Source organism: Bubalus kerabau, chromosome 22 (assembly GCF_029407905.1).
Source record: "Bubalus kerabau isolate K-KA32 ecotype Philippines breed swamp buffalo chromosome 22, PCC_UOA_SB_1v2, whole genome shotgun sequence".
NCBI classification, from domain to species: Eukaryota; Metazoa; Chordata; class Mammalia; order Artiodactyla; family Bovidae; genus Bubalus; species Bubalus kerabau.
The window spans coordinates 19,688,066-19,712,922 of NC_073645.1; the positions used below are offsets into that span (position 1 = coordinate 19,688,066).

The 24,857-nt window shown below is 40.1% G+C and overlaps 1 protein-coding gene across 3 annotated transcripts; it reads right to left on the reverse strand.

The window, feature by feature from the left end:
- Window positions 1-111: 111 nt before the first annotated feature.
- Window positions 112-23,652, reverse strand: TCTN3 (tectonic family member 3). Of its 3 annotated transcripts, XM_055560099.1 has the most exons (14): window positions 23,036-23,641; window positions 22,769-22,892; window positions 22,343-22,461; window positions 18,603-18,730; window positions 18,229-18,337; window positions 18,033-18,148; window positions 17,255-17,290; window positions 16,639-16,719; window positions 15,436-15,561; window positions 14,468-14,575; window positions 13,720-13,814; window positions 13,278-13,431; window positions 8,953-9,090; window positions 112-2,811 (listed from the first exon to the last, which is right to left on the reverse strand). In XM_055560099.1, exons 1-14 carry the CDS (start codon window positions 23,265-23,267, stop codon window positions 2,578-2,580), a joined length of 1,800 nt encoding a protein of 599 aa, XP_055416074.1. In that variant the 5' UTR covers window positions 23,268-23,641; the 3' UTR covers window positions 112-2,577. The 3 variants fall into 3 exon arrangements, with proteins under 3 accessions (XP_055416074.1, XP_055416075.1, XP_055416076.1); XM_055560100.1 differs by lacking the exon at window positions 16,639-16,719; XM_055560101.1 differs by lacking the exons at window positions 112-2,811; window positions 8,953-9,090 and adding an exon at window positions 10,834-10,959 and having other exon boundaries at window positions 23,036-23,652.
- Between the last annotated feature and the right edge of the window lie 1,205 nt (window positions 23,653-24,857).

Consider the following 24,857-nt stretch of genomic DNA (forward strand, 5'->3'; position numbering starts at 1 on the left):
CTTGCCTATATTCTATATAGTATATTCTGCATATACTAGCCTATAGCATTGCTAAGATCAAATATGAAAATTCTTTAACATTGCCCAAACATTTTGTTTGTTTTCATTACTATTTTATTGTTAATATTCTACTCCACCAATACAGTTGAGTGGGATACGTGACTGTGGATTGGGAAAATCAAATACCAGAATTATAATCGTTTGCCTTTTGAAAGAAATAAAGGAAATAAAAATAGTGAATATAAGTAAAAAAAAAGAAAAGAAATCAAGAAAAATATTTCAGCCATGGTCTCTTTCCTGCATGTGACTTAAATTAAGAAAAGATTCTCTTTTGATTGGAGGGATTTTTGTCTCAGCAAGTGGAAATACAGCTAGATATGACCAGAAAGTTACATAGAAGTGGCTTATTTAGAACCCAAGTATAAGAAGGCAGGGTTGAGGACTGCTTCTTCACATGCCAGAGAGTACTAGGTTAAAGCTATCTTAGTCTCATGCTCTTTACTTGTAACAGAAACTTATTCAAACAAAACAATTTACTGGAAAGAGTAGTTTCCAAGAGCAGGAGGTAAAATTGGATCTCTTAAGAGGTGGATACAAGGAACTAGAAACTGGGAACCAAGACTCTCCCCTATCTCTGGGTTTCCTCTTTACACTTATATCTGCACATGTGCCTCTTTTTTTCTCTTTTTAAGATACACTCTTCCCTAGTGAACATTGGTTAAAAATGGCTTCCTCAGCCCTAAAATATCTTCAGTGCCTATTCCCCACTGACTTTTAGACTTGGTCCCAGTTTCATATTCCTAGAGAGAAAACCTTACTGGCCTAAGTTGCCCCAGGTCTCCCATTTTTGGTCTAGTCAGCTGTGGCAGGGAGAGGAGGGGTCATGCAGATAACTCAAACACAGCAGAGCTCTATGTGATGGGGGATTCTCAGAGAAAAGGGAGTAGGCTAGGCCAGCAGACATGTTATACGAGCTGGCAATGTTAGGACAAACACTTAAACCAGTTTCGGCCAGACTATGGAATATCCTTTGTAGTTTCACAAACTAGGCTGAATATCAGAAGCACCAGAAAGGCTTTTAAAAAGATACAGATTCTTCTAGCAGGTGAATTAGAATCTCTAGATGCAGGGCCTAAGGAATCAACATTTTTAAAGAACCCCAGATTTTGATGTGACTACTTTTGGGAACTCCTGCTTTAAAAGACAAGCTCAAATGTCAAGCAAACAAATACATCAACAGAAATGGGAAGTTATTCATAAATAAGAAACCCTATATATGATAAACAGGGAGGGTTTTTTTTTCCAGAGAGCAAATTATTTTCTTTAAAATACAGTTTTATTTTCTGATCATAAATATCAGAAATGCTTATTAAGAGAGATTCCCATTTTAAACATGCTAGTCTTTCAGACTTTTGTTTGTCTAAGTACATATGTATAAATATTTTTGTTTTACAAAATTAGTACCGTAAAGTATATGTACTATTTCATGGCCTATTTTATTCACTAAAAATAGATCATGAGTATTTTCATATGGCAATAAGGACTGGTCTACTCAGATGGTAAAGTGTCTGCCTGCAATGTGGGAGACCTGGGTTCGATCCCTGGGTGGGGAAGATCTCCTGGAGAAGGAAATGGCAGCCCACTCCAGTACTCTTGCCTGGAGAATCTCACGGATGGAGGAGCCTGGTAGGCTACAGTCCATGGGGTTGCAAAGAGTCGGGCACGACTGAGCGACTTCACTTTCACTCAATTTTCAGTGGTTGTAAACATTTCAATCTATGGTTGCATCATAGTTGATTTAACTAATCCCGACTGAGTGACTCCACTTTCCACTTTATTGTTGGGACATCCCCCACCCCATAATGTTTAATAAGTGGAATTGTTGGGTTAAAGTTGATGAACATTTTTAAGGCTTTTGATACATATTGAATGGAGAAGGCAATGGCACCCCACTCCAGTACTCTTGCCTGGAAAATCCCATGGACGGCGGAGCCTGGTAGGCTGCAGTCCATGGGGTTGCTAAGAGTCGGACACGACTGAGCAACTTCACTTTATGGTATTGAACTCCCCCTTCACCAAAACCTTATATATTTCTTTTTCCCACTGCCACTTTGGAGCAGTCTCTCAGAGCTATCTGAGATTCTGCCTCTCTGGCTGCAGTCCTCATTTTGCCCCAAATAAAACTTAACTCACAACTCTAAAGTTGTAAATCTTTTTTTAGTTGACAGATCTCATATACTATAGTTTAAAAAGGTATGGTAGATCACAATGAGACCATTTTACACCCATTATCCAGGATGGCTAAAATAAAAACAATAGCAAAAGGATGTGGAGCAGCTGGAAGCCTCATGTACTGCTGGTGGCACAGCCACTCGGGAAAGCAGTGTGGCAGTTTCTCAGGGGATTAAACATGAACTTGCCATATGGCCTCCTTCCACTCCTTCAGATAGGTCCTCTTTGTTCCTACATGCTGTCCTCTGGTCATGAGTAGGCGAGGACCTGTTTAGCCAAAATAAGCAGGCTGCCTCAGAACTTCCCATGGGGAAAACTGAAATCTGATTCTTCTCCTTTCTTCACTTAGTCTCTGTGGTTGAGAACTCCAAGCAGTAGGAGACACAGGATAATAATGGGAAAGATGGAGCCTTTTTGAGAGCCTTCTCCTCTGCTAAATGCCATTTTGAAAGGAAAAAAGAAGTCGAATGGATATTTCCAGTCCATTCTGGGTTGGCCTCTTGGAGGCTCTGGCTTCTGGGTAATGTCCACAAAGGTCACCACAGTTTTCAAAGGTACTTCTGTTTTGGGCTGGGAATCCTGCAAGAAGAATGTCCATGACAGGTCAGTGCTTGGCACCCATTCAAATAGCCCTCCAATTTGAATGTTATTATTACTACCCTGAATAAAGACCCATAACAAACTGCTATGCAGTTATCTTTCTGAGACACAGGAAATACTTACTTAGCAACAGTTGGACCAAAACTATGAACACTTACACCTACCAAAAGACTAACTCCAGCTTCCCCTAGCTGGGGAGCTGGCCTGATAACAGAGAAGCCACTGCTCCTGTTACGTGTTTAGCAGCTCTACCTTATCATGTCCCAAATGGCTCCAGGCTCTGCAACAGTATACATGTACTAGTGTATGTAGTAGTAGCAATTTTCTTCCTTCTTCAGTTGTAGGAAGAAACATGAAACTTCATGGAAAAGGCAAAGAACTTCAGCAATGTAGATTAAAAAAAAAAAATCAAGATTCACAGAATCTCAGGGTTAGAAAGGATCCTCCTAATCACCCACCAATTCAAGTCAAATGAAAATGATGCTCCCAAGAAAAGGGACCTTGTCAAGCTGACTCATGTAGCTTTGGGTAGGTATGGTTGCAGCCTGATGACTGGAATCATGTTTATCTAAACTGAATTAATTCCCTTTGTTCCAACTCTGTTCACCAGGCAAACTTTTGATTATAATTTGACAGTAAGTAACTATCTTGTTTCTGTCTTCACTCTGATGCCACATATTATCTCGGCTTTGGCCTTTGGCAACAGTAAATGTCAGGTGCTAGGAACATAATTTTGCTTGGTATAACCCTTCTATAGATATTTTAAAAATGAATGTGGGGCCAGTGCTGTGATAATTTTGCATGTCATACTAACTCTTTGGACTTCTTTTTTAAACAGTGACGTTCATGCAGGGCTTGGTATACAATTAATGTAACTTCTGTGGCTTTGAAAGCCCCACATGCATTCTAAGTACAGCCAGCTTAGGCTGAAGATGCCAGGGTTTCCTGATTCCAGCCAAGACTGGCTGAGACTAACCAGATTAAAAAAAACGGGGAGGAGTTTATTACTGAAGAATAAGCCATAACCTTTCTTTAGACTGTAACTTACAAAAGGATTTCCTGTTTGGACTTTAATTTTTCTCTAGGAACTTCATAATGGGGAGAGGATGTATATTCAATTTTTGGAGCAAATCTTTTGCAGTTGACATTACTGAAATATGTTAATACTGTTATTTAACCTCACTGCAGAATGCCTGATGAGCTATATAAGCTGGGATGGCTAGAAATACTTTAGGATGGAAAATAGAATAGAGAATGAATTTTCAGCCTTGTGTTCAGTGTTACCTAAGAGTTGATTTAATTAATGTTGTTCTGACTCATTTCAGAGCCTTTGGGGGAGGGCAAGTTTTAAACTGCCCACAAGCAGGAGGAATTGTGGTTAAAACTGAGGTACTGAACTCATAATGGAAGAGTGTAGTTGTATATTAGGAAGCTCCCTGCTGCACACTCAAGTCATAACCACCTGCCTAGCGTTTATTAGTGATAAAGCTGGAATTCTGATCTCCGTTTGACTCTTTTTAATTGGTTTCAAACTCAGGTAGGGAAAAGTGTCATTAGCTCCTGCAAACTCCCAAATCAGGGAACTTTTGGTCATTCTATGAACTTAAGGTCATTCTGTACTGAGAACAGACCTTTAAGATAGCTATGAGCCCAAGAAAGCAACTTTTAGTTTCATATATGAAACTTTCATATATGAAAACTTTTCACTTTCATAGATGAAACTAAAAGTTGCTCAGTCATGTCTGACTCTTGCAACCCCATGGACTGTCCATGGAATTCTCTAGGCCAGAATACAGGAGTGGGTAGCCTTTCCCTTCTCCAGGGGATCTCCCCAACCCAGGGATTGAACCCAGGTCTCCCGCATTGCAGGTGGATTCTTTACCAGCTGAGCCACAAGAGAAGCCCAAGAATACTGAAGTGGGTAGCCTGTCCCTTTTCCAGTGGATCTTCCCTACCCAGGAATCAAACTGGTGGATTCTTTACCAACTGAGCTATCAGGGAAGCCATCTACTTGAATATATATTTAAGTCTACAGTGGTGTTTCACAGCTGGGAAATCCTGCATGTTTTTTGTAAAAGTTCTTTGAATTGGGTTTTTTTTTCAGATTCACTCAGGATATAGGCTCATCAAGAGCTACTACTAGACTTGATTTTAAGATGGCAATGTAAAGGCATGTCTTCTTTCTATATATCCTAAAACCACTCTAATAAGAAACAGATACAAAACTCCATCTTCACTGAAATGGAGAGATAACATAATACATGAATTCAGAAAATAGATAGAAGCAAGGTTTCACAGAGGGTTAGAAGGCCAAACCTAAAAGCCTTCAGAAACTAGAAGAGGATCTCTGTAGAACCCTGACTCAGTAATAGGAGATAACAGGGAGGTAGGGATGAGGCAGGGACAGAACATGGTTACTGAGTGATATCCTCCTCAATCAAATCAGACAACTACCCTTTCCCTGTTTCAACGAGAGACTGGAAAATTTAAACCAGAGAAATTCTGGATTTCAAGATATATAGAAAGGACAGAGTGAAGTATGGAACCAAAAATAGGGAAATTACTCTGCATAATGAAATACCTTGCCCCAGTCTGGCTTCAAAGTGCTGAGAGATGCTCTTATCCACATACCCTTTAGTTAGGAGCCAGCAGGGTTGTTTTGTTGTGTTTTTTTTTCTTTAGGAAAGTAATAGTCCCAACAAAAAGACAAAAAGCTACTGACATGTGGCAGTCCTATAATCTTGTAAAGGCCCAATTAGTACAAAAACATAAACAGCAGAGTACCATGTAAATAAACTATTTACTTAATGGGTTTGTTGCGAGAATTCAATACTTATTTTAAAAATACTTATAAAAAATATTACCAGTGCCTGTCATATAGTAAATGTTCAATAGATGTTTTTCTATTATTATTATCAGACAAGAAGATATAAGTCTACACAATGTTTTGCTTAAATTCTTCTTTATTTTGTAGTTTGTTCTTGGGAACATTCCAAAAATGTTGCTATTTTACTTTTTGTAGTGAGAGGAATTTAAAGTGTTTCTAAAGCTACATTTATACAATGAAAAGTCATTTTGACAGTTCAGTTCAAACATCAGACAGCCTTCACTTCAAGGTGTAGAAACATAAATATCCTACCAGGCTAAGCAGATAACCTAAACGAGAGAAGTGGGGCAAGTAAGGGTGGGTAGCTGCAGGCTGTGTGAAGGAGGTATTTTATTAGTGGCAATCACCATTCAGTATGGCTTTCCTGATAGCTCAGTTGGTAAAGAATCTACCTGCAATGCAGGAGCCCCTGGCTCTATTCCTGGGTTAGGAAGATCCACTGGAGAAGGGATAGGTTACCCACTCCAATATTCTTGCTTCCCTTGTGGCTCAGCTGGTAAAGCATCTGCCTGCAATGTGGGAGACCTGGGTTTGATCCTTAGGTTGGGAAGATCTCCAGGAGAAGGGAAAGGCTATGCTCTCTAGTACTCTGGCCTGGAGAATTCCATGGATTGCATAGTCCATGGTGTCGCAAAGAGTCAGACACAACTGAGTAACCTTCACTTTCACCAATCGGTGGTAGATTTTATGCCATGAAGGAGTGTAGGATCTCTTATCACCAGATTTTCAAGACAAGTCAGAGATCTGGATGTCAAGGTAAAATTTCTTGATTTTTAAATGCTGACACAAATTTTAAAAAACAAAATGCTTTGCAAATCAAACAAGTCCACAGGCTACAGGCTGCTTGTCTGCTACTCAGCTTTAGTTTTACGCCATCATTCAGACACACTAAGCTGACTGACACAGCTTGGTGAGACCACTGTCAACTACAGACTTTCAAAGGATGGCCCATGGGGTAAGGAGAAGAACTGCAGAAGATATACCTTCAGCAAAATGTCTCGTTAATTAGCTCCTCCTTTCATTACTTTAGACACTTTGGAACATGTATACTAATTTTCTTTGAATAGGCTCTTGCTATGATGAGAAAAAATTGCACAAGAAGTCCTGAGAGACAGGCCTGTGTGGATAAAGGGAAGTGATTTAAAACTAAGGACAAATAATCAGTATAAACACATAAAGAAAAAATGAGTGCTTATGTGACTTCAGGAGAAAATTTCCATTCAAGACTGCAGTAAAAAAATTTCAATACAGATGATAAAACCGTCTATTATAGAATTATTTGCATTTGCTATTGGAAGGACTGATGCTGAGGCTGAAACTCCAATACTTTGGCCACCTCATGAGAAGAGTTGACTCATTGGAAAAGACCCTGATGCTGGGAGGGATTGGGGGCAGGAGGAGAAGGGGACGACAGAGGATGAGATGGCTGGATTCGATGCACATGGGTGGGTAAACTCCAGGAGTTGGTGATAGATGGGGAGGCCTGCCATGCTGATTCACGGGGTTGCAAAGAGTTGGACACGACTGAGCGACTGAACGGAACTGAACTTTTTGTGATATGACACTATTGATTCATAACTCCTTTTACTTTTACAAGGGCATAGTATCGTTCATGGAAGCGAGCTTCTCAAGTGAACATTTTTGTATAGTCAAAATTACCTTTGCAAATCATTTAAATCACGCTAAGTAAAGGCACATGATTTGGCATATCCCAAATCACCCCTCAGTATTAATAAATTCAACAGAGTTAATTTTTGCTCCATCACTGGAATAGAAATTGTGTCTTCAGTTATGCACAAATGAAGCACAACTGAAATTCTCAGTTGTCAACCACTTAGGACTAGATGTGAATGTCTGTAAGTGTGATTTTGTAGAGGGGACAGACTAACCTGAAAAGCTGCTGCTAAGTCACTTCAGTCGTGTCCGACTCTGTGTGACCCCGTAGGCGGCAGCCCACCAGGCTCCCTAATCCCCGGGATTCTCCAGGCAAGAACACTGGAGTGGGTTGCCACTTCCTTCTCCAATGCATGAAAGTGAAAAGTGAAAGTGAAGTCGCTCAGTCTTGTCCAACTCTTGGCAACCTCATGGATTGCAGCCCACCAGGCTCCTCCGCCCATGGGATTTTCCAGGCAAGAATACAGGAGTGGGTTGCCATTGCCTTCTCCAACCTGAAAAGCTAACCTCTATTAAATACTAGAAAAATACATTGATTAAAAATACCTGGAAAAGACAGAGGCACTGGGTAGCTTCAATGCCTAAGAGAACCAGAGATTCAGGAAAATAAAAAGAACAATCCTGTAGGTATATTCCCAAACTACACAGGTATTCATGAATAAAGATACGGTTCATAAATATAAAACAATAGATTCAGTGCCATATCTGTAACAGGTCAAATGAATCTTACAGAAAGAGTTCTGTTTTATTCAGTAAGCCAACACAGAAAGAATGGAATGTTCGTATTAATACAGTTTCTGGTAACGAGTTTGAACACATTTATAGGCATAAAGAGCTAAGGTGCTCAACTTGTGTGAGGGAAGAGCTAAAGGTATTTTACTTCTGACTTAAATGTAGTCTCTAGTTTCTTTCTTTTCTGGGAGGTAAAATCAATCAAGGTAACAATTTCAATTAGTTTTAATTTCCATTAAAAAATAATAATCTGGCATACCAGTTCATACATGAAGTTCACCAGGACCTAATCATTTTATTTTTGAACTTCCCATAGCTGTAGGCAGTTGCTAAAACTGTCCTATGGCACATCTTAAACAGCAGATATATGTTTACTACATATTAAAATTATTTGTTTTAATGGAGTGCAATCAGCCAAGAATTGATAATTACAAACTAGCCACAGTAGTAACTTTAACAGCAACCAACAGGCCAGAGACTAACAAATGTGTGACTGTCACTGAATACATAGAATGTCATAGAATATCTTTTCTGTGGTTGAATCAAACTGTATAGTAATTATAGTATGATAATTTAAAACAAAGTAACCTATACTGTAGTCATGAAATTTAAAAAAACATGGGGAAAAAATATAGACTGAATTTACCATGAAAACATGTTAATTTCAGTAACCAGTCAGGGAGGATCTACTTGAAAGTTAATTGTTTCAGCTCATTCTGACCAAACATTAGAATTTTGGCTGGTAGCATAAACTGACTCTCAGGAAGTTAAAAAATTAACTGGTCATCAAATGACTGATATAATAATCTAGGCTTTGCAAGGCTTACCTGTATGGACTGGAATTGGTATAGAAATCGGGCTCCTGACACATGAGCTTGTGGGTTGGACTGGAGGCCTATATATGCCCACAGTATCTGGATCTCCAGGGAGACTGGTATGACACAGCAGGAAGTACAGTGCATAGCCTGCAGGAGAGTAAAGAAGCACTTTATGGGTAATTGCTGATGGTTGCCTGTAGTTATTAATATTTATCATGCATTAAGTAGCTGTTGTTTCTTAAACATTACACAATAACAGAGAAGACAATGTGGCTTAGGGAAAGGACACAAAAGTTCATAAGAGGTCGTATTATTGTTCAGTTCAGTTGCTCAGTCATGTCTGACTCTTTGCCACATCATGGACTGTAGTACACCAGGCCTCCCTGTCCATCACCATCTCCTGGAGCTTGCTCAAATTCATGTCCATCAAGTAGGTGATACCATCAAACCATCTCATCCTCTGTTGTCCCCTTCTCCTCCCACCTTCAATCTTTCCCAGCATCAGAGTCTTTTCCAATGAGTCAGTTCTTTGCATCAGGTGGCCAAAGTACTGGAGTTTCAGCTTCAGCATCAGTCCTTCCAGTGAATATTCAGGACTGATTTCCAACCGGGATGGACTGGTTGGATCTCCTTGCAGTCCAAGGGACTCTCAAGAGTCTTCCCCAACACCACACTTCAAAAACACCAATTCTTCGGCACTCAGCTTTCTTTATGGTCCAGCTCTCATAGCCATACATGACTACTGGAAAAACCATAGCTTTGACTAGACAGACCTTTGTTGATAAAGTAATGTCTCTGCTTTCTAATATGCTCTTTAGGTTGGACATAGCTTTTCTTCCAAGGAGCAAGTGTCTTTTAATTTCATGGCTACAGTCACCATCTGCAGTGATTTTGGTGCCCAAAAAATAAAGTCTCTCACTGTTTCCATTGTTTCCTCATCTATTTACCATGAAGTGATGGGACTGGATGCCACGATCTTAGTTTTTTGAATGTTGAGTTTTAAGCCAGCTTTTTCACTCTCCTTTTTCACTTTCATCAAGAGGCTCTTTAGTTCTTCTTCGCTTTCTGCCATAAGGGTGGTATCATCTGCATATCCGAGGTTATTATTATCTTAAAAAAGATAATATTCTAAAATGGAAATACTAAAATAGAAAATAAAATGGAAATACTGACATAGAGATAAATAAAACATAAATAAGCCCATGTACAATGGTTAGAAGAAGTGCCCAGTGAGTGGTGGAGTCACTATTGTGGAATGCCAGAAGCAGCAGCCATTTCTGGTTGAGGATGGCTTCATAGAACCGGGATGAGTAATGTGTGATGGAGGAAATGGTGTTTAAAGGAAAATTTAGGTAGAGAGATGGCACATAAAATGGTATGCAAGTAGAATAGCACATGATGCCATTGAGGGGAAGTTACTGATTAAGTACAGTTGTTACGGTCTCCTATGTGCCAGGCATGTGTGAGGCACTGGCCCCTAGCCGACCACTTGACTGAAGCAATGGATCTGAACGCACGAACAGTGGAAAGATTAAGGAAGGATGTTTCAGGGTTAGATTATGAAGCCCAACTAAGCAGTCTGACTCCAGGACAATTAATTCTAAGATGCAGGAAGGACTGGTGGAAGTAAGGACATAAATCAGGAAGTTATAACTTAGCAAAACCAACTATCCTCAAATATGCCTTGCTTTTCTAACTTCACACTTTTTATTTATAGTAAGACTTGGCACCCCACTCCAGTACTCTTGCCTGGAAAATCCCAAGGATGGAGGGGCCTGGTGGGCTGCAGTCCATGGGGTCGCGAAGAGTCGGACATGACTGAGCGACTTCACTTTCACTTTTCACTTTCATGCATTGGAGAAGGAAATGGCAACCCACTCCAGTGTTCTTGCCTGGAGAGTCCCAGGGACGGCAGAGCCTGGTGGGCTGCCGTCTGTGGGGTCACACAGAGTCGGACACGACTGAAGCGACTTAGCAGCAGCAGCAGCAGCAGACATAGGCAATAACATGTCTAAACTAGGAACAGGGGAAGACAGACCATGTTTACGTTCAATTTATTCAGGAACTGTCAAACTCTTCAAATTGGCTCTACTATTTTGTAGTCCCACCAGCAATGTCTGAGGGTTCCAATTTCTCCACATTGCTGCCAACTCTTGTTATTATCCATTTTTAAAATCATAGCCATCCCAGTGGGTATAAATTGGTATGTCCTTGTGATTTTGCATTTCCTTAATGGCTAATGATATTGACTAACTAATGACCTTTTCATGTGTTTGTTCCAAATATTTTAGAACACTTTCCCTTTCATTTTTTCTATCTATATTAGGAAAATTTTTCCATGTTATCAAATATTCTACAAAAATGTGATTTAAAAATGTAAATAGTAGGTTTAAGAATCATAAAGAGTAAATTCCTCTATAATCTCAGTCCTGGTCACTAACCATTTCTTAATACTCAGCTATGTATCACCCCAAACCATGCTCCCTAGGTATGGCTTTATGAGGTTTAATAAAACTTAATTTGACTACAGTTGTCCAAAGACTGGATCAAATGACTGATACAATAATCTAGGTTTTGCCTAATTATCTAGGCCTAATTATCTATTTGCCTAATAATCTAGGCTTTGCCTAATGTTCTGCCTAAATAAATTAATTTATGGTTTATCCATATAATGGAATAAAATGTACGTGGGTCAAGTACATGTATCTACGTATCCCCCAAGTCTCACTAAAAGGAAAGAAGTATACAAGGAATAAAGTCATAATAGTGCTGAGAAAGGGAAAGGGGCACTTTGAAAATAAAATCTAAGAGGAAAGGCCTTTCAAAGTCTGAACCAAAATTCAAGAGTTGAAAAAAAGACTGATAAATCTCACGATATAAAAATCAATTTCTGTATGGCATAAAAATCATAAAGTCAAAAGACAAATGACAAACTGGGAAATAATATCTATAAATCAGATAACAGAAAAGAGACAATTTCTCACATACTCAAAGGTTTTCTACAAGTCATAAGGCTAGTAATTCAATAAAAATGGGCAAGAGATATAAACAAATCATAGTGAAGAAAATAAGAATTATTCAACTGTATGTCAAGATACTCAACCTTACTCATAGTAGGAGAAAAAGAAAACTACACTGGGATACTATTTTTCACTTATCAGATAAGCAAAGATTAAAAGCTTGATAACCCAGTATTGAGAGTATGGGTAATAAGCCATCCCATAGATGGATAGTGGGGCTTGTAAATAGGTACAACCTGTATGGGAAATAAATTTGCAATATTTATTAAAAATTTAAATGCATATACCTTTGGATCTAGCAATTCTACTTCTAAGATTTTTCATATAGGCTTATTTTCACACGTACAAAATTGTGCCTGAACCAGGTTATAAAATGCCACACTGTGTATAATAGCAAAAGGCTGAAAACAACCTGAATGTTCTGCCTAAATAAATTAATTTATGGTTTATCCATATAATGGAAAAAAATGCAACTATACCATGCAAAGGATGAGGAAGCTTATTATATACTGATATGAACAAACTCTCAAGATCAAGAGAAAAAAGCAAAGTGCAGAGCAGTGTTTATGATCTTATATCATTTGGATTAAAAAAAAATATGAGTATTTACTTGTGTAAGTATGTAATATCTCTGGAAGGAAAGTAATAACTCAGCCTCTGTGGAAGGGAAGAGCTGTCTAAGAAAGAGTTTCATTTTTGTACTTTTGGAATTTTGAGCCAAGCATATGTATTACTTACACAAGAAATAAAGAGCTTAAGTGAAAGGAAATAAAGATACAGTTGATTAAAGCCAGGAGGGACAGTGAAAGTGAAAGTCACTCCGTCCTGTCTGACTCTTTGTGACCTAATGGACTATACAGTCCATGGAATTCTCCAGGCTAGAGGGGGCAAAAGAGGAAGTAAATTTCTTTCTTTTACTCTGACACACAGATTTCGCTATTTTACTTAGACTGGAATCAAGAGGTACACCGGCTGAGCACTGATGTCGTGGCCACCGGGAAGAATAAAAACAGAAAAGAGCTGAATGAGATTTCATCAGGAGCAGTGGGTATTGAGGTTTTTATTTTTTGTTAATACTATTCTCTAAACCTTCTACCTTGAGATTTTTCTCTAAGTAAGGAAAGTTATATATATATACCTGACCTGAAATGATGACTTCAGATGGCCATGATTTCTTACAGTCTTTGTTTTAGGACAACCACATTATCTTTCTTCTGTGACAACCAAACCAACTATGGAAACAGGTCTGGTTTTAATCTTAATAAATAAAGGAGGAAAGTAAGCTTTTGTCAGAATGTGTATTTCTTTCCTTACTGAAACACTGTAGTTCCTGCTGAGGATCCTGGTCCACTCTCCCTTCTGGGCTGGGTCAGCATTTCCAAAGATGGCAATGTGCTCTGGTCTGGGACTTCCATGAAGAGTCCGATAAATCTCCTGCTGCAAGTGGCTGCAGTCCACCCTTTTCAGCCTGAAATGAAACACCACGGAGTCGAGTCCAGTGCTAACATAATGTAATTCATTCAAACATTAGAAATAATACCAAAAAATAAATTGTGGGAAATAATCCTTCATAGGTATAAAAGACTCAAAAAAAAAAAAACAAAAAATAACAAACCCTGTTAGCAATATTAATATTATTTAAAGACTATTCCTAACATTCTCTGAACTCTAATTCAAAATATAAAAGTTGCCACATCACATATTCCCTACAGGTAGAGACAAATTTGTTAGAAATGATATGGAAGCAAAGAATTACCTGAGCTTGCATCCAGATATTGCATTCACTCCAAATTGTACTTCGTGTCTCTTAATAGAGCAAGTTCCATCACCCTGGCTCTGTAAGAGGGTCATCTGAGGTGGAAAGTGATGGTTAAGAAGCTCATAAAAGAAAAAGTAGGCCGATTGGAAAATGTATGCTTAATATTTGCTTAACACTATTGGTACTTTACTAATATCATGATATTATTCAAGTAACATTTTTGTTTCCCTCTGGCAATGAAAACAGAGAATTATTGTTTTTCCAAAAATGACCATATACCTTAAATATCTCATTAAAATAAACACAATTCAGTCAGGATCCTCACCTTCAGCCAGTCTAATATAAGTTCCAAAGCCTTTGATAGCATTTGCGTTTGAGAACATAATATATTAATAGTTCAGTAAAGGAAGTCCTTGGGGCTTCCCTAGTGGCTCAGTGATAAAGAATCTGCCTGCCAATGCAGGAGACATGGGTTTGATCCCTGGTCGGAAAGATCCCCTGGAGAAGAAAATGGCAACCCACTGAAGTATTCTTGCCTGGAAAATCCCATGGACAGAGAGAGGAGCCTGGCGGGCTATAGTCCATGGAGTCTCAAGAGTCAGATACAGCGACTAAACAACAACAAAGGAAATCCTCACTACCTAAAAAATGGGGGAAATCACAGAATTGGAAAATCCAAAAGATCAGTAACTAAAGCTTTTGTCATTAGTCTGTAGTAGGCCACCCAGATACCCAAAAAGGATACTGAGTGTCTCATATCACCAGTTAGAACCAGGAGTGGCTTTCCGACAATATAGCCAGGATTCCCACTTCTAGACCCAGTAAGAGAAGCAGCTGTGCTCTGTTGGAAAGCCTGCAGAAAGAGTGAAGGAAAGTCAGTATGGAGAACGTCTTGCTCACTCACTTTTCCGGTGTGGCCTCATGCCCTTCTTTAAGGCAACGCTGCAGGCTAGCTGCACTGAACAATCTGGCTTCCTTCCACAGTGTAGCATTTTGCAAAAGTTGCTCCTCCGGCATCTTTTACTTTTTTTAATTCACTAAAATAAATCCTTATTCATATCCATCTGAACACTCCTTCTACCAAGGATTGCAACTAAAGATCTATCAAAGATCTCTCAATCCTGTTTTCCAAAATTACTATTAACTCAGGGCTATGTTCAGTGTAGCTAGAATCAGAGGAGTTTAAATGTAATTTAGAACTATATTTTAATTAACTATAGATGTTCCACAGATGAATACTCTGAGTGACATGGGATTTAGTGAATCACTTGAGGGTAGAGTTGAGAAGAAACTGGACTCTGCTGTGTTCAAAAGGAAAGAAAGTAGAAGAAAGCCAAAAGGTGGTGATCAAGACTAGAAACTTAAGCCGGACATGAATAAAATGCTGAATGCCCAGAAACATGAAAAAAGCTAGTTAAAGAATTTGTGTGGGATGTTAGCTAAGTTTATGATTCAAAACGACGATTTAAAAAAAGTGTTTGGCTTTGTGCGTGAAGTCCTGCTTTGCTGGGGGAATATGTTAATGAATAAACCTTGCTGAATCCTTATCACTTGAAGTTAAATTATAGAATATTAAATGTTGAGACTTCGGTTGACAGACTGAACTAGGCCTTCATATTCTTATTCTATCTTACATGTATTACAGAAGCAGGGGAACTATTTCTAACCCGATACTTCTTTCTTCTTGGTCCCCTATAAGAGAAGAACCCTAACCCTGAAGTGAATGATGAAATCTTGCTGTAATGAAGTGCCTGGCTCAACAGTCAGGTTCATTTGTCCAAAACTGACGGAGACTTTCTGGATTCCAAAAGTCCCATTGGTCTCTATCTCATAGATGACCTGAAATACAAAAGAAGAATCAATTAATAAAAAATATTTTGTGGGCCAATTATGTTTAGGACAGATTTCTTGTCTTTAAGGGTTTTCCTATAACTGAATAAGTCAGAATGGTGACTATAGTTAACAATACTGCATTGTGTATTTGCAAGTTGCTAAGATAGCAGATTTTAAAAGTCTTCATCACAAGAAAAAAATTGTAACTATGAGTGGTGATGAATGCTAACTTATTGTGGTAATTGTTTCACAGTATATACATGTATCAAATCATTATGCTGTATACCTAAAACTAATATAATTTATATATCAATTATATCTAAATTTAAAAAATAACTGGATAAGGGAGACTAAAAGTGTTATCTTAAAAATGCCAAATACAAATACTATGAAAAGATAAAAGTTGACTTCATATTTTATCTAAACATGAAAAAAGAAATTAAATAGAGCTCTTTGAAAGAGTTCATGGGAGAGGTGAATTTATGATAAGAATTGAAAGGGACGAAACATTAATTTTGATTGCATGCAGAGAAAGTGAGTAGGAGCACAGGCAGAAGTGAACATGGAATGGAAATCTGGTTTACTTCGCTTTCACCATGTTTGAGGATGAGTTAAGATAGTAGCTGGAGATGGAAGTCATAAAAAGGTAAAGGTAACCTTAGATTTCTGAGCATAGGTTTTAAAATGATGCTTTCCAATAATTCTTACTTTTGTTTGTTGCTTAGAACAGAGAGAATAGAGGAAAAGAAGTTGACAAGTCTATTTCAGACTTTCAGATGATACTGATTTTGTCAACAAAAGAAACTGTGGTCAGTAAAAACTAGAACAGACTGCACATGGGCAAAGAAAGAAGAATGATAAATAATCTTGATATTCTGGACATGAAATGACAGAGGACAGTAACAATGGAAACGACTGAAACACGCTGGGAGGTAGGTGATGGGCTCAGTTTTTGGCATGTTAAGTTTCAGATAATGCACAAAAATTCATGTGGGGTTGGTCTGGTACTTAATGGAAGATGAAGCACCTCTGGTAAAGCTGATCAACATACATTAGTCCAGAATCTGACGTCAGCGTCCCTACCTGGGAAACAACATTCTGACAAGTGTTTCCAGCCAACACAGGAGAGCCAGCCTGTGAGACAGGTGTTACAGGCACCTGGAACTGGAAAGGGAAAGAGGCAGAAGAAAGCATTTCCTCTTCTAGCTTATGTATTATGCTGAAATGAGTATTTTTCCTTTTTTGACAATCACCTTCCTTTCTCCTTCCACTGCCAGTCTACCACTTCAGGTCAAAAGTCATTGTTATTCAGCACTTCCCAAATGTATTTTTGGGAACATTACTTGTATTAGATATAAAACAAAGGCTCCTCAGTCAAATAAGTTTTAGAAATACTGTATCTGACACATCCCTCTTAGAGATTCAGAAGGCTTTCTAGTGTATTAAAAACTTTAAGAACTCCATCCTAAATATAAGGTTTAACTTTATTTAATCCAAAGTTTCTCAAATTTAGCTAATACTTATGAACTCTTACTTCATATGATACTTATTAACACACAGACAGTTTTAGACTCATTCTTGAACAGCTTGATACGTCACACATAATTCTCTTTTACCATTACAATCTAGAGTGAAACTGCCTCAGATGCAAAGGAATCAAATATTCTCTTTTTCTTTTTCCTGATAAAAAGCATCATACCTCCATGTTCTGCAGATCACTCATACCTCTTGGAACCTGGTATAAGAGAACAGCAAGGACATGAGTGTGCGTGTATCTTACATAAAATCTCCAGGAGCTTGTGGTTTCACATTTGTGGGAGAAAAAAAAAAATCAACTCTTTTTTTCTACCTGATTCTTCCTTACACTAAACTGCCAGGAGCAGATTGAGGGGAGGCTAGATGGACTGCGATGCCCACCTCCTCTGAGCAGAGCTCTAACAAACAGCAAAAGTAGGTGAAACAGTGATGTCCCCTTCTCCTACCTCCCCTAGCGAATTCCATTAGCTGGGAGGGTGAGAATCTTTCATCCTGGCTACCTAACCCTACTTCTTTCATCTTTCTTCAGATGATAGGGCTTCTTGGCCTTCTGCCTTTTACGTAGCTCTTAGAAGGCGATGGCACCCCACTCCAGTACTCTTGCCTGGAAAATCCCATGGACGGAGGAGCCCCGTAGGCTGCAGTCCATGGGGTCACTCAGAGTCGGACAGGACTGAGCTACTTCACTTTCACTTTTCACCTTCATGCATTGGAGAAGGAAATGGCAACCCACTCCAGTATTCTTGCCTGGAGAATCCCAGGGACAGGGGAGCCTGGTGGGCTGCCGTCTATGGGGTTGCAGAGTCGGACACGACTGAAGCGACTTAGCAGCAGTAGGCATTCTGACTTCCAGTTCAGTGCTTTCCCCACAACCCAAAAGTGGGAAGCATGGTGACTTTTAAGTCCACAGTGGTGACAGTGGGGAAAGAAGGGACACCCACCTTCAAGACTGTGAAGTTATAGTAAGAGGCAGCATTGAGGGCAGAATCCGAGGTACAGCTATCTGCCAGATTCTTGAAGAAACGAGCACAGGTTGTACTTTTACTCTCCAGGAAACCTTAGAATTAAGGTAGTGGTAAATAACAAAGCCTACTTTTAAGTTGAACGAAAAGGGTAGCCCTGGTGTTCTGGACTCACCTGCAGGATTGCTGTTAGCACAAAGCCCCCCAGCTCCGACTCCTGCAGGCTGCCTCAGCAAGCTTATTACAGACCACTTGGGGAAGTAAGTCAGAATGGGGTCGCCAGCCTAAACAAAGGAGAGCAGAAATTTATTCACAGTGAGACTGGACTGAACTCCACCAGAAAAGAGTAAGAAACAAAAGTTAACTCAGTAGCTTGTTAAAGTGGACAATACTTCCCTCCAAGAGAGCTGACAATGGCTTACCTAGGTAATAGCTAGGAAAGGTAATGGCTTACCTTAACTTTGAGGTGGGCACCTCAAAGATACTAGGTCAGTTGTCAGTATGAGAGGAAAAACCAACCAAACAATCCCTCCCCTTCCCCAGGCTCACCCTGTAGAAAGGTGGTGGTGATTGGGTTTGGGATGTTGAAGTGAATGATTCACCTCCAAACTCTGTAGCCAGGGCCTGGAAGTTGGTTGCATTGACCTTTTGGAGCTTCCGGAGATAGTTTAATCTTGCTAAAATATTTTTTAAAAGAAAGGTGGGTTAGGTAAAAGAAAATCATTCATTTTTATGTATCTGGAATACCAAGAAACTAATCTTTAAAAATATTTTTATTCAGGCATAAGATATACACAGTGAAGTATGCAAGTGCACTAATCTTAAGCATAAACTCAAGAAGTTTTAAACATTTATACACTTTTTAAAATTACTACTCAGATTAAGTTATAGATTTTCCCAAGAAGTTTCCCAATCAATGTGCCATCTTCAGAGACAGTAATGATTTTGATTTCTATCACCTTATAGTTTATTTATACTGTTTAAGTATTAAGATCTGAGACAAGAATATGACCAATGAGTGCCAGTCAGTTCCAAGTCTCTGATGTCAGGAATATGTAAGGTTAGCAGTCTGTGATGAAAATAGGAGTCTCGGTAATGTGCACATCTGTCCCATTCTAGGTGAGTCTCTAGAACCACAAAATGGTACTGTTTCCATAGGAATATGGCAGAGTTGGAGACAATATCTGACTTGTCCTCTCCAAGTCTTCCAGTTTCCTCTAAACCTACACTGACTAGTCTTCATAATAAAGTTTCCATCTTTCAAATATATGGATTTGTCATCTTTTATTCTTTTCACATTATAATTTCTACATTCAAGATTTTTCAAATACCCACCCAAAGGGTATTTTGGTAACAATTTTATAATTTATATTATAGCAATGTATAAATCTTTCCAAACATCTGCAGCCATCTTCTTATGGCACTTCAGAACCAGGAAAGAAATGCAGATAAAGGCCTCTGATATTATCCCTTGCCCAGAGCATGGCTTGTGATGAACACCACTCTGCTTTACAGTCCAAGTTTTCTGCTAACTTGAAAAAAGAATGCAGCAGACAATGGTCCATACTAGTTTCTTTCATTCTTCATAATTATGGTCATTTGAACAGATTCAAAAGGAAATCAAGATCTGCCTCCCCAAAAGCTAATGAAGATGCCATATTACATAAGCCTGACCTTTATCCTCTGTGATCATAGGGCCCTAATCATTTGACTTTTCAGCTTTCTGATGGAACAGGAAATGAAGAAAACTCTCAATTGTGGGGCCTTTCACACTACTCACTTTCTGTGTATCTCCTAGGTCTGTATTACTCAAAGTCTGGTGCACGGACTAGCAGCCCCAGCATAACCTGGAAGAGTGTCAGAAATTCAGAATCTTAAGACACACTCCAGACCTACTGAATCAGAACATGTGTGTTAGCAAAAGGATATCCCAGGTGATGTGTGTGCATATTAGAGGTCGAAAAATCTTTGCTCTGTAACAGGTGATGCTAAAGTTCCTGGTCTGCAGACTATCATCTTCCATCTCCGATCTGAAATCTTCACATTTTGAAGCTTCCGGAAGCTGTTTAATATACTATTACTTTCAGAACTCATACCCTGAAAACCACATGGAAGAAATACTTACCTCACTAAAAAAAAAAAAAAAAGAAAAAAAGTAATTATATGTATCTTTACAAATGAAAGAAGAAAAGTTAGAGTTAAGCTAAAAAAGAAGTTGAGATAGAAAATATCCATCTGGACATTTTTTCATGGCTTAACTGAGTAAGAGAAAGTTAACCTTTTGTCTCTCACTTCAGTGCAGGGATATTGGAGGTAGTGATGGTAAGCAGGAATCATGTACCTAAGGAGCATGGGTAAGGATAGTAATAGAATTTTTGCCTAAAATTTCCAACATCATATATGGAATATTACACATAACAGGGCTTAAAGGTATTTAGACTTAGACTGATACAATTTCAGGTGTGGAAGGAGGCCAGAGGTCCTGTGGCCCAATCCCATTGGGAAATTCGTATCCTTAGAGGTAAATGAGTTGCAAAAGGCCACAAAGCCATCTGGCAGAGCCAGGAGTAGGTCAGAGATCTTCTGATTCCTGGTCTAGGGTTTTCCCCACTCGGTCAATGTTGTACAGACTCTGACTAATAATGTCTGTTACTGATGGTCATTATCAGCAAATATTAAGCACTGTGGACAAATTCGTGGTCCATCCTTTCTATGTGCTGACAATTTACCTGGGGAGACACAGCATTCATATAAAATGACAGCAATGCAAAGTATTCTATATGTCCTAAGGGACTGGCTCTCAGGTGGTGTTGGGGAAACAAAGTACAGAAACACTGGTCTGGAAACTGTGCAGTATAGCACGGGAGGCAGAGGGGATTAAAAGCAGGAAGCACCAATTTAGATGTTATTGCGATATCCCTGGAGTGTTTTCACAAGGCTGGAAGTAGAAGGCAATAGGAAATTTGGGAAGTATGGTGTAGCTGCAGCCTTATTTTATACCTTAATTTTTTTGGTCGCACCTCAAGACATGCAGGATCTTAATTTCCTCACCAGGGAACGAATCTGGGTCCCTGCATTGGAAGCACAGACTTTTTACCACTGAACCACCAGGGAAGTCCGGTAAACTTATTTTAAAATGGAGCATTTGCCTTGTTCCCTTTATCTTTTCATAACCTGAATGGCAGCAAGGCTCCTGATAACTGCTTCCAAATTCAAGTCCCCCAAACCCAAAACTGGTTGTTTTAGGAAACAAATATAGTTTTGCAGTTTATTTTCTAACAGTTAGATGAAACCAGGATAAGCTGACTTCAGAGTATAAGGGACATTTAGGTCTTTTATGTGAGAACATCATTTTTCTTCTTAGACAATAAATTTTAAAAAGATATATCAAATGTATATCTTTAGAAATGTTATTGTTATCACTAGCAAATTTCTAAGTCTATTTAAAAACTTTAATACCAACCACTTTTCATGTTTATTACACTCTGCAGTTACTGAACACTTTCACATTTAGGATTAGTGATATTTCTCATTTTCCTGTTGAAGAAATAAGCCTGGAAATGCTAAGGGATTCGTTCAAGTGTGCATGTGTGCTAAGTTGCTTCAGTCATGTCCAACTCTTTGTGACCCTGTGGACTGTAGCCCTCCAAGCTCCTCTGTCCATGGGATTCTCCAGGCAAGAATACTGGAGTGGGTTGCTGTGTCCTCCATTGGATCTTCCTGACCCAGGGATCAAACCTGGGTCTCTTGCAGCTCCTGCATCACAGGCAGATTCTTTATTGCTGAGCCACCAGGAAAGCCCACCACGTCTGTGCAGCTTTAAGTAGATGGAGGGCTGAGACCCAAGTTGAATGTTCTTTCCCCTATGCTGTTGCCTCGTGAAATAAAAACAAGGTTGATACAGACTCATTTGTCAAAGACATTCATTCAAATATTATTTGTTGCCTCCTATGTCAGGCACTGGGAATTCAGTGAGTGTCTTCATACAGGTTGTAGCAAGTCAGGGATATAGTTTATCTGTAATTATCTGAGCTAAGAGGGTGGACAGAAATTAAAGTTCTCTATGGGTTTTCTGATCCACAGCCAATAGGGCAAAAGAGATTGCCAATGTTCACCAATAAGAGAAAAAAGAGAGGGTGGGGGGACAGGTAGAGGATAGGGAGGATGATAGACATCCAAGGTGGTGGGAGGGGAAGGTTTAAAAAACAAAGAAAAGGAAAAAAGTCAGAGACTAAGCTAACTCTCAAAAACTGTTAGGCAATACAAATAGCCAGCATATTTCTACTCACAATTGTTCACATGGACACAAAACTGCTTGATTCCATTTGAATCCATGAAAACTCTCGAAGGAAATGGGGAATTACTCCTGAAGATAAGAGAGTTGTCTACACATACCCAACTTGCAGACCTATGAGGAAACCGGAGGAAGAACAGGTACATTTAGAAGGAAGATTATATCCAAAGAAGGGTGCCCCACCACTGTCAGTCAGATGCCAAAAAGAGGACTCCTTGGGCAGCCACGGGACAACACTAAGGTTCTGTTCTATTGGGCAGCCCTGCTTTAGAGCAGAAGAGGGACAGCGCTCCTGGGAAAAACCAAGGGAGTTCCATTCCTTGGAGTGGACGTGGGGGTTGGAGGCATGAAGGCAAAACTCTTCCTACTTCCAAATATTACTTAATCCCCTTTAGGATTCAACCTGAACGTCGCAGCTCACCTCACGCTGCCTGGAAGGCAGAAGGAGAAAACTGTCCTCGGATGGAGAAGATAGCAGTCACTGTCGCAGCAGCAATTTATATCGCAGGCACCGGGAGTCAAGTCACAGACACAGATCGGTAGGACTATGAAAGTACAACATAAAACACAGCGAGTGCGGTGAGGATCCCTAAACTCTTCCAAGGTTCTTTCGATAGCCCCACTCCTTACTTTATGGGACACTTGGATCTAAGTCGGTAGTTTCCATCCCCACATCCTTTCCCCTCACCTGGGAAGAGGTCCACGGTTTTATTCCCCGGTGTCGAGGAGGTCACGACAGTAGGACCCACCGTAGAGGTCCCAGGCACCTCCGAGGATTGAAGGGTCCCGCCTTGCGTCCTTGGCCCCAGGTCCGAATAGGTGGGCATTGCGCTAGACGGAGACGGAGTGGGCTGAGAGAGGACCCTCTCGGGGACCATCAGGAAGAACACCTGCAGTAGCGAGACCTGCAAGCTAAACATGGGGCAATACAGACCACCCCCAGCCCGCCCCAAAGGGTTTGAGGTGGGTTTCGGCGGTCGCTAGACGCGTCGCTAAAACGTGGGTGGGAGGAGTCGCATGGCGTCTAACGTCATCCGTATGCGCCTACCCATTGGCTCACGGCGATGGCCGGGAGCTCTTCAGCCAATGGAAGCCGGCGGTGTTACAACTCCTCAGCATCTTTCAGTCGGTGCCCTCCTCCTGCGACCAGGCCCTGCCAGGTCTCCGTCGCTTGGCAACCGACAGACAGGCGAAGGAGCCCTTGCCCCTTCTCTCCGCTGAGTGGCAGTAGGAGTTCAGCCAAATGCCCCGTGCGGCTCTGACTTCGCCTCCAAGAGGGCCGAGTCCTTCCTTGATAGAGGAAGCCCCAGAGGCTGCAACTAGAATTGCATCTTTTCCACTCCGGATTCTAACGCTGAGAATCCTTTCCTAAAGGATATTCTCAAGAAAGAAAGTACACTGAAGGTCACATACCTTAAAAAAAAAAAAAAAAAAAGGTCTCATCTAACTATAATATGTTGGGGAAAAACATATTAGAAAGGTTCAGCTCTTTCAGTTTTAACATTGAGAACATTTTCTTTAAATTTAAAAAATAGCCAAGGGGCAGAGAAGACTTTTTTTGTTGTTGTTGTTGCTATTATTATAAATCGCAACTCTTTTTTGTTTTGTTTTTTTTTTTTTGACTGTGCGTTGGCTTGAGGTTCTCTGACCAGGGATGGAAGCCAGGCCTATTTGATAGCCAAGGCCCACTGGACTGTCAAGAAATTCCCTAAATTGCCACTTTTTGTAGCCCTCTTTAGAAAATTTTGTTTCTTTGCCAGGAGTGCTGTGCCTCTTCTGACTCCGTAGTGCAGCACTGGGTGCAATAGAACTTTCTGCAATGTGAGAAATGTTCTGTAACTACACTGCTCACAATGGCAGCTTCAGGCTATATGTGGCTACTGTGCACAGGAAAAGAAAGTGAAAGTAAAAGTCGCTCAGTCCTATCGGATTCTTTGCGACCCCATGAATCGCAGCACACCAGATCAGATCAGATCAGTCGCTCAGTCGTGTCCAACTCTTTGCGACCCCATGAATCGCAGCACACCAGGCCTCCCTGTCCATCACCAACTCCCGGAGTTCACCCAGACTCATGTCCATCGAGTCAGTGATGCCATCCAGCCATCTCATCCTCTGTCGTCCCCTTCTCCTCCTGCCCCCAATCCCTCCCAGCATCAGAGTCTTTTCCAATGAGTCAACTCTTCGCATGAGGTGGCCAAAGTACTGGAGTTCCAGCTTTAGCATCATTCCTTCCAAAGAAATCCCAGGGCTGATCTCCTTCAGAATGGACTGGTTGGATCTCCTTGCAGTCCAAGGGACTCTCAAAAGTCTTCTCCAACACCACAGTTCAAAAGCATCAATTCTTCGGCGCTCAGCCTTCTTCACAGTCCAACTCTCACATCGACATGTAACCACAGGAAAAACCATAGCCTTGACTAGATGGACCTTTGTTGGCAAAGTAATGTCTCTGCTTTTGAATATGCTATCTAGGTTGGTCATAACTTTCCTTCCAAGGAGTAAGCGTCTTTTAA

Excerpts from the sequence above, each read along its gene's own strand:
- TCTN3 (XM_055560099.1), bottom strand. The coding sequence starts at position 23,267 with ATGTTTAGCTTGCAGGTCTCGCTACTGCAGGTGTTCTTCCTGATGGTC. Across the intron at positions 18,731-22,342 it reads TTGTGTCCATGTGAACAATT|CAAGATTAAACTATCTCCGG; the intron begins GTGAGTAGAAAT and ends AAAATATTTTAG. Across the intron at positions 18,149-18,228 it reads TGCTAACAGCAATCCTGCAG|GTTTCCTGGAGAGTAAAAGT; the intron begins GTGAGTCCAGAA and ends CTTAATTCTAAG.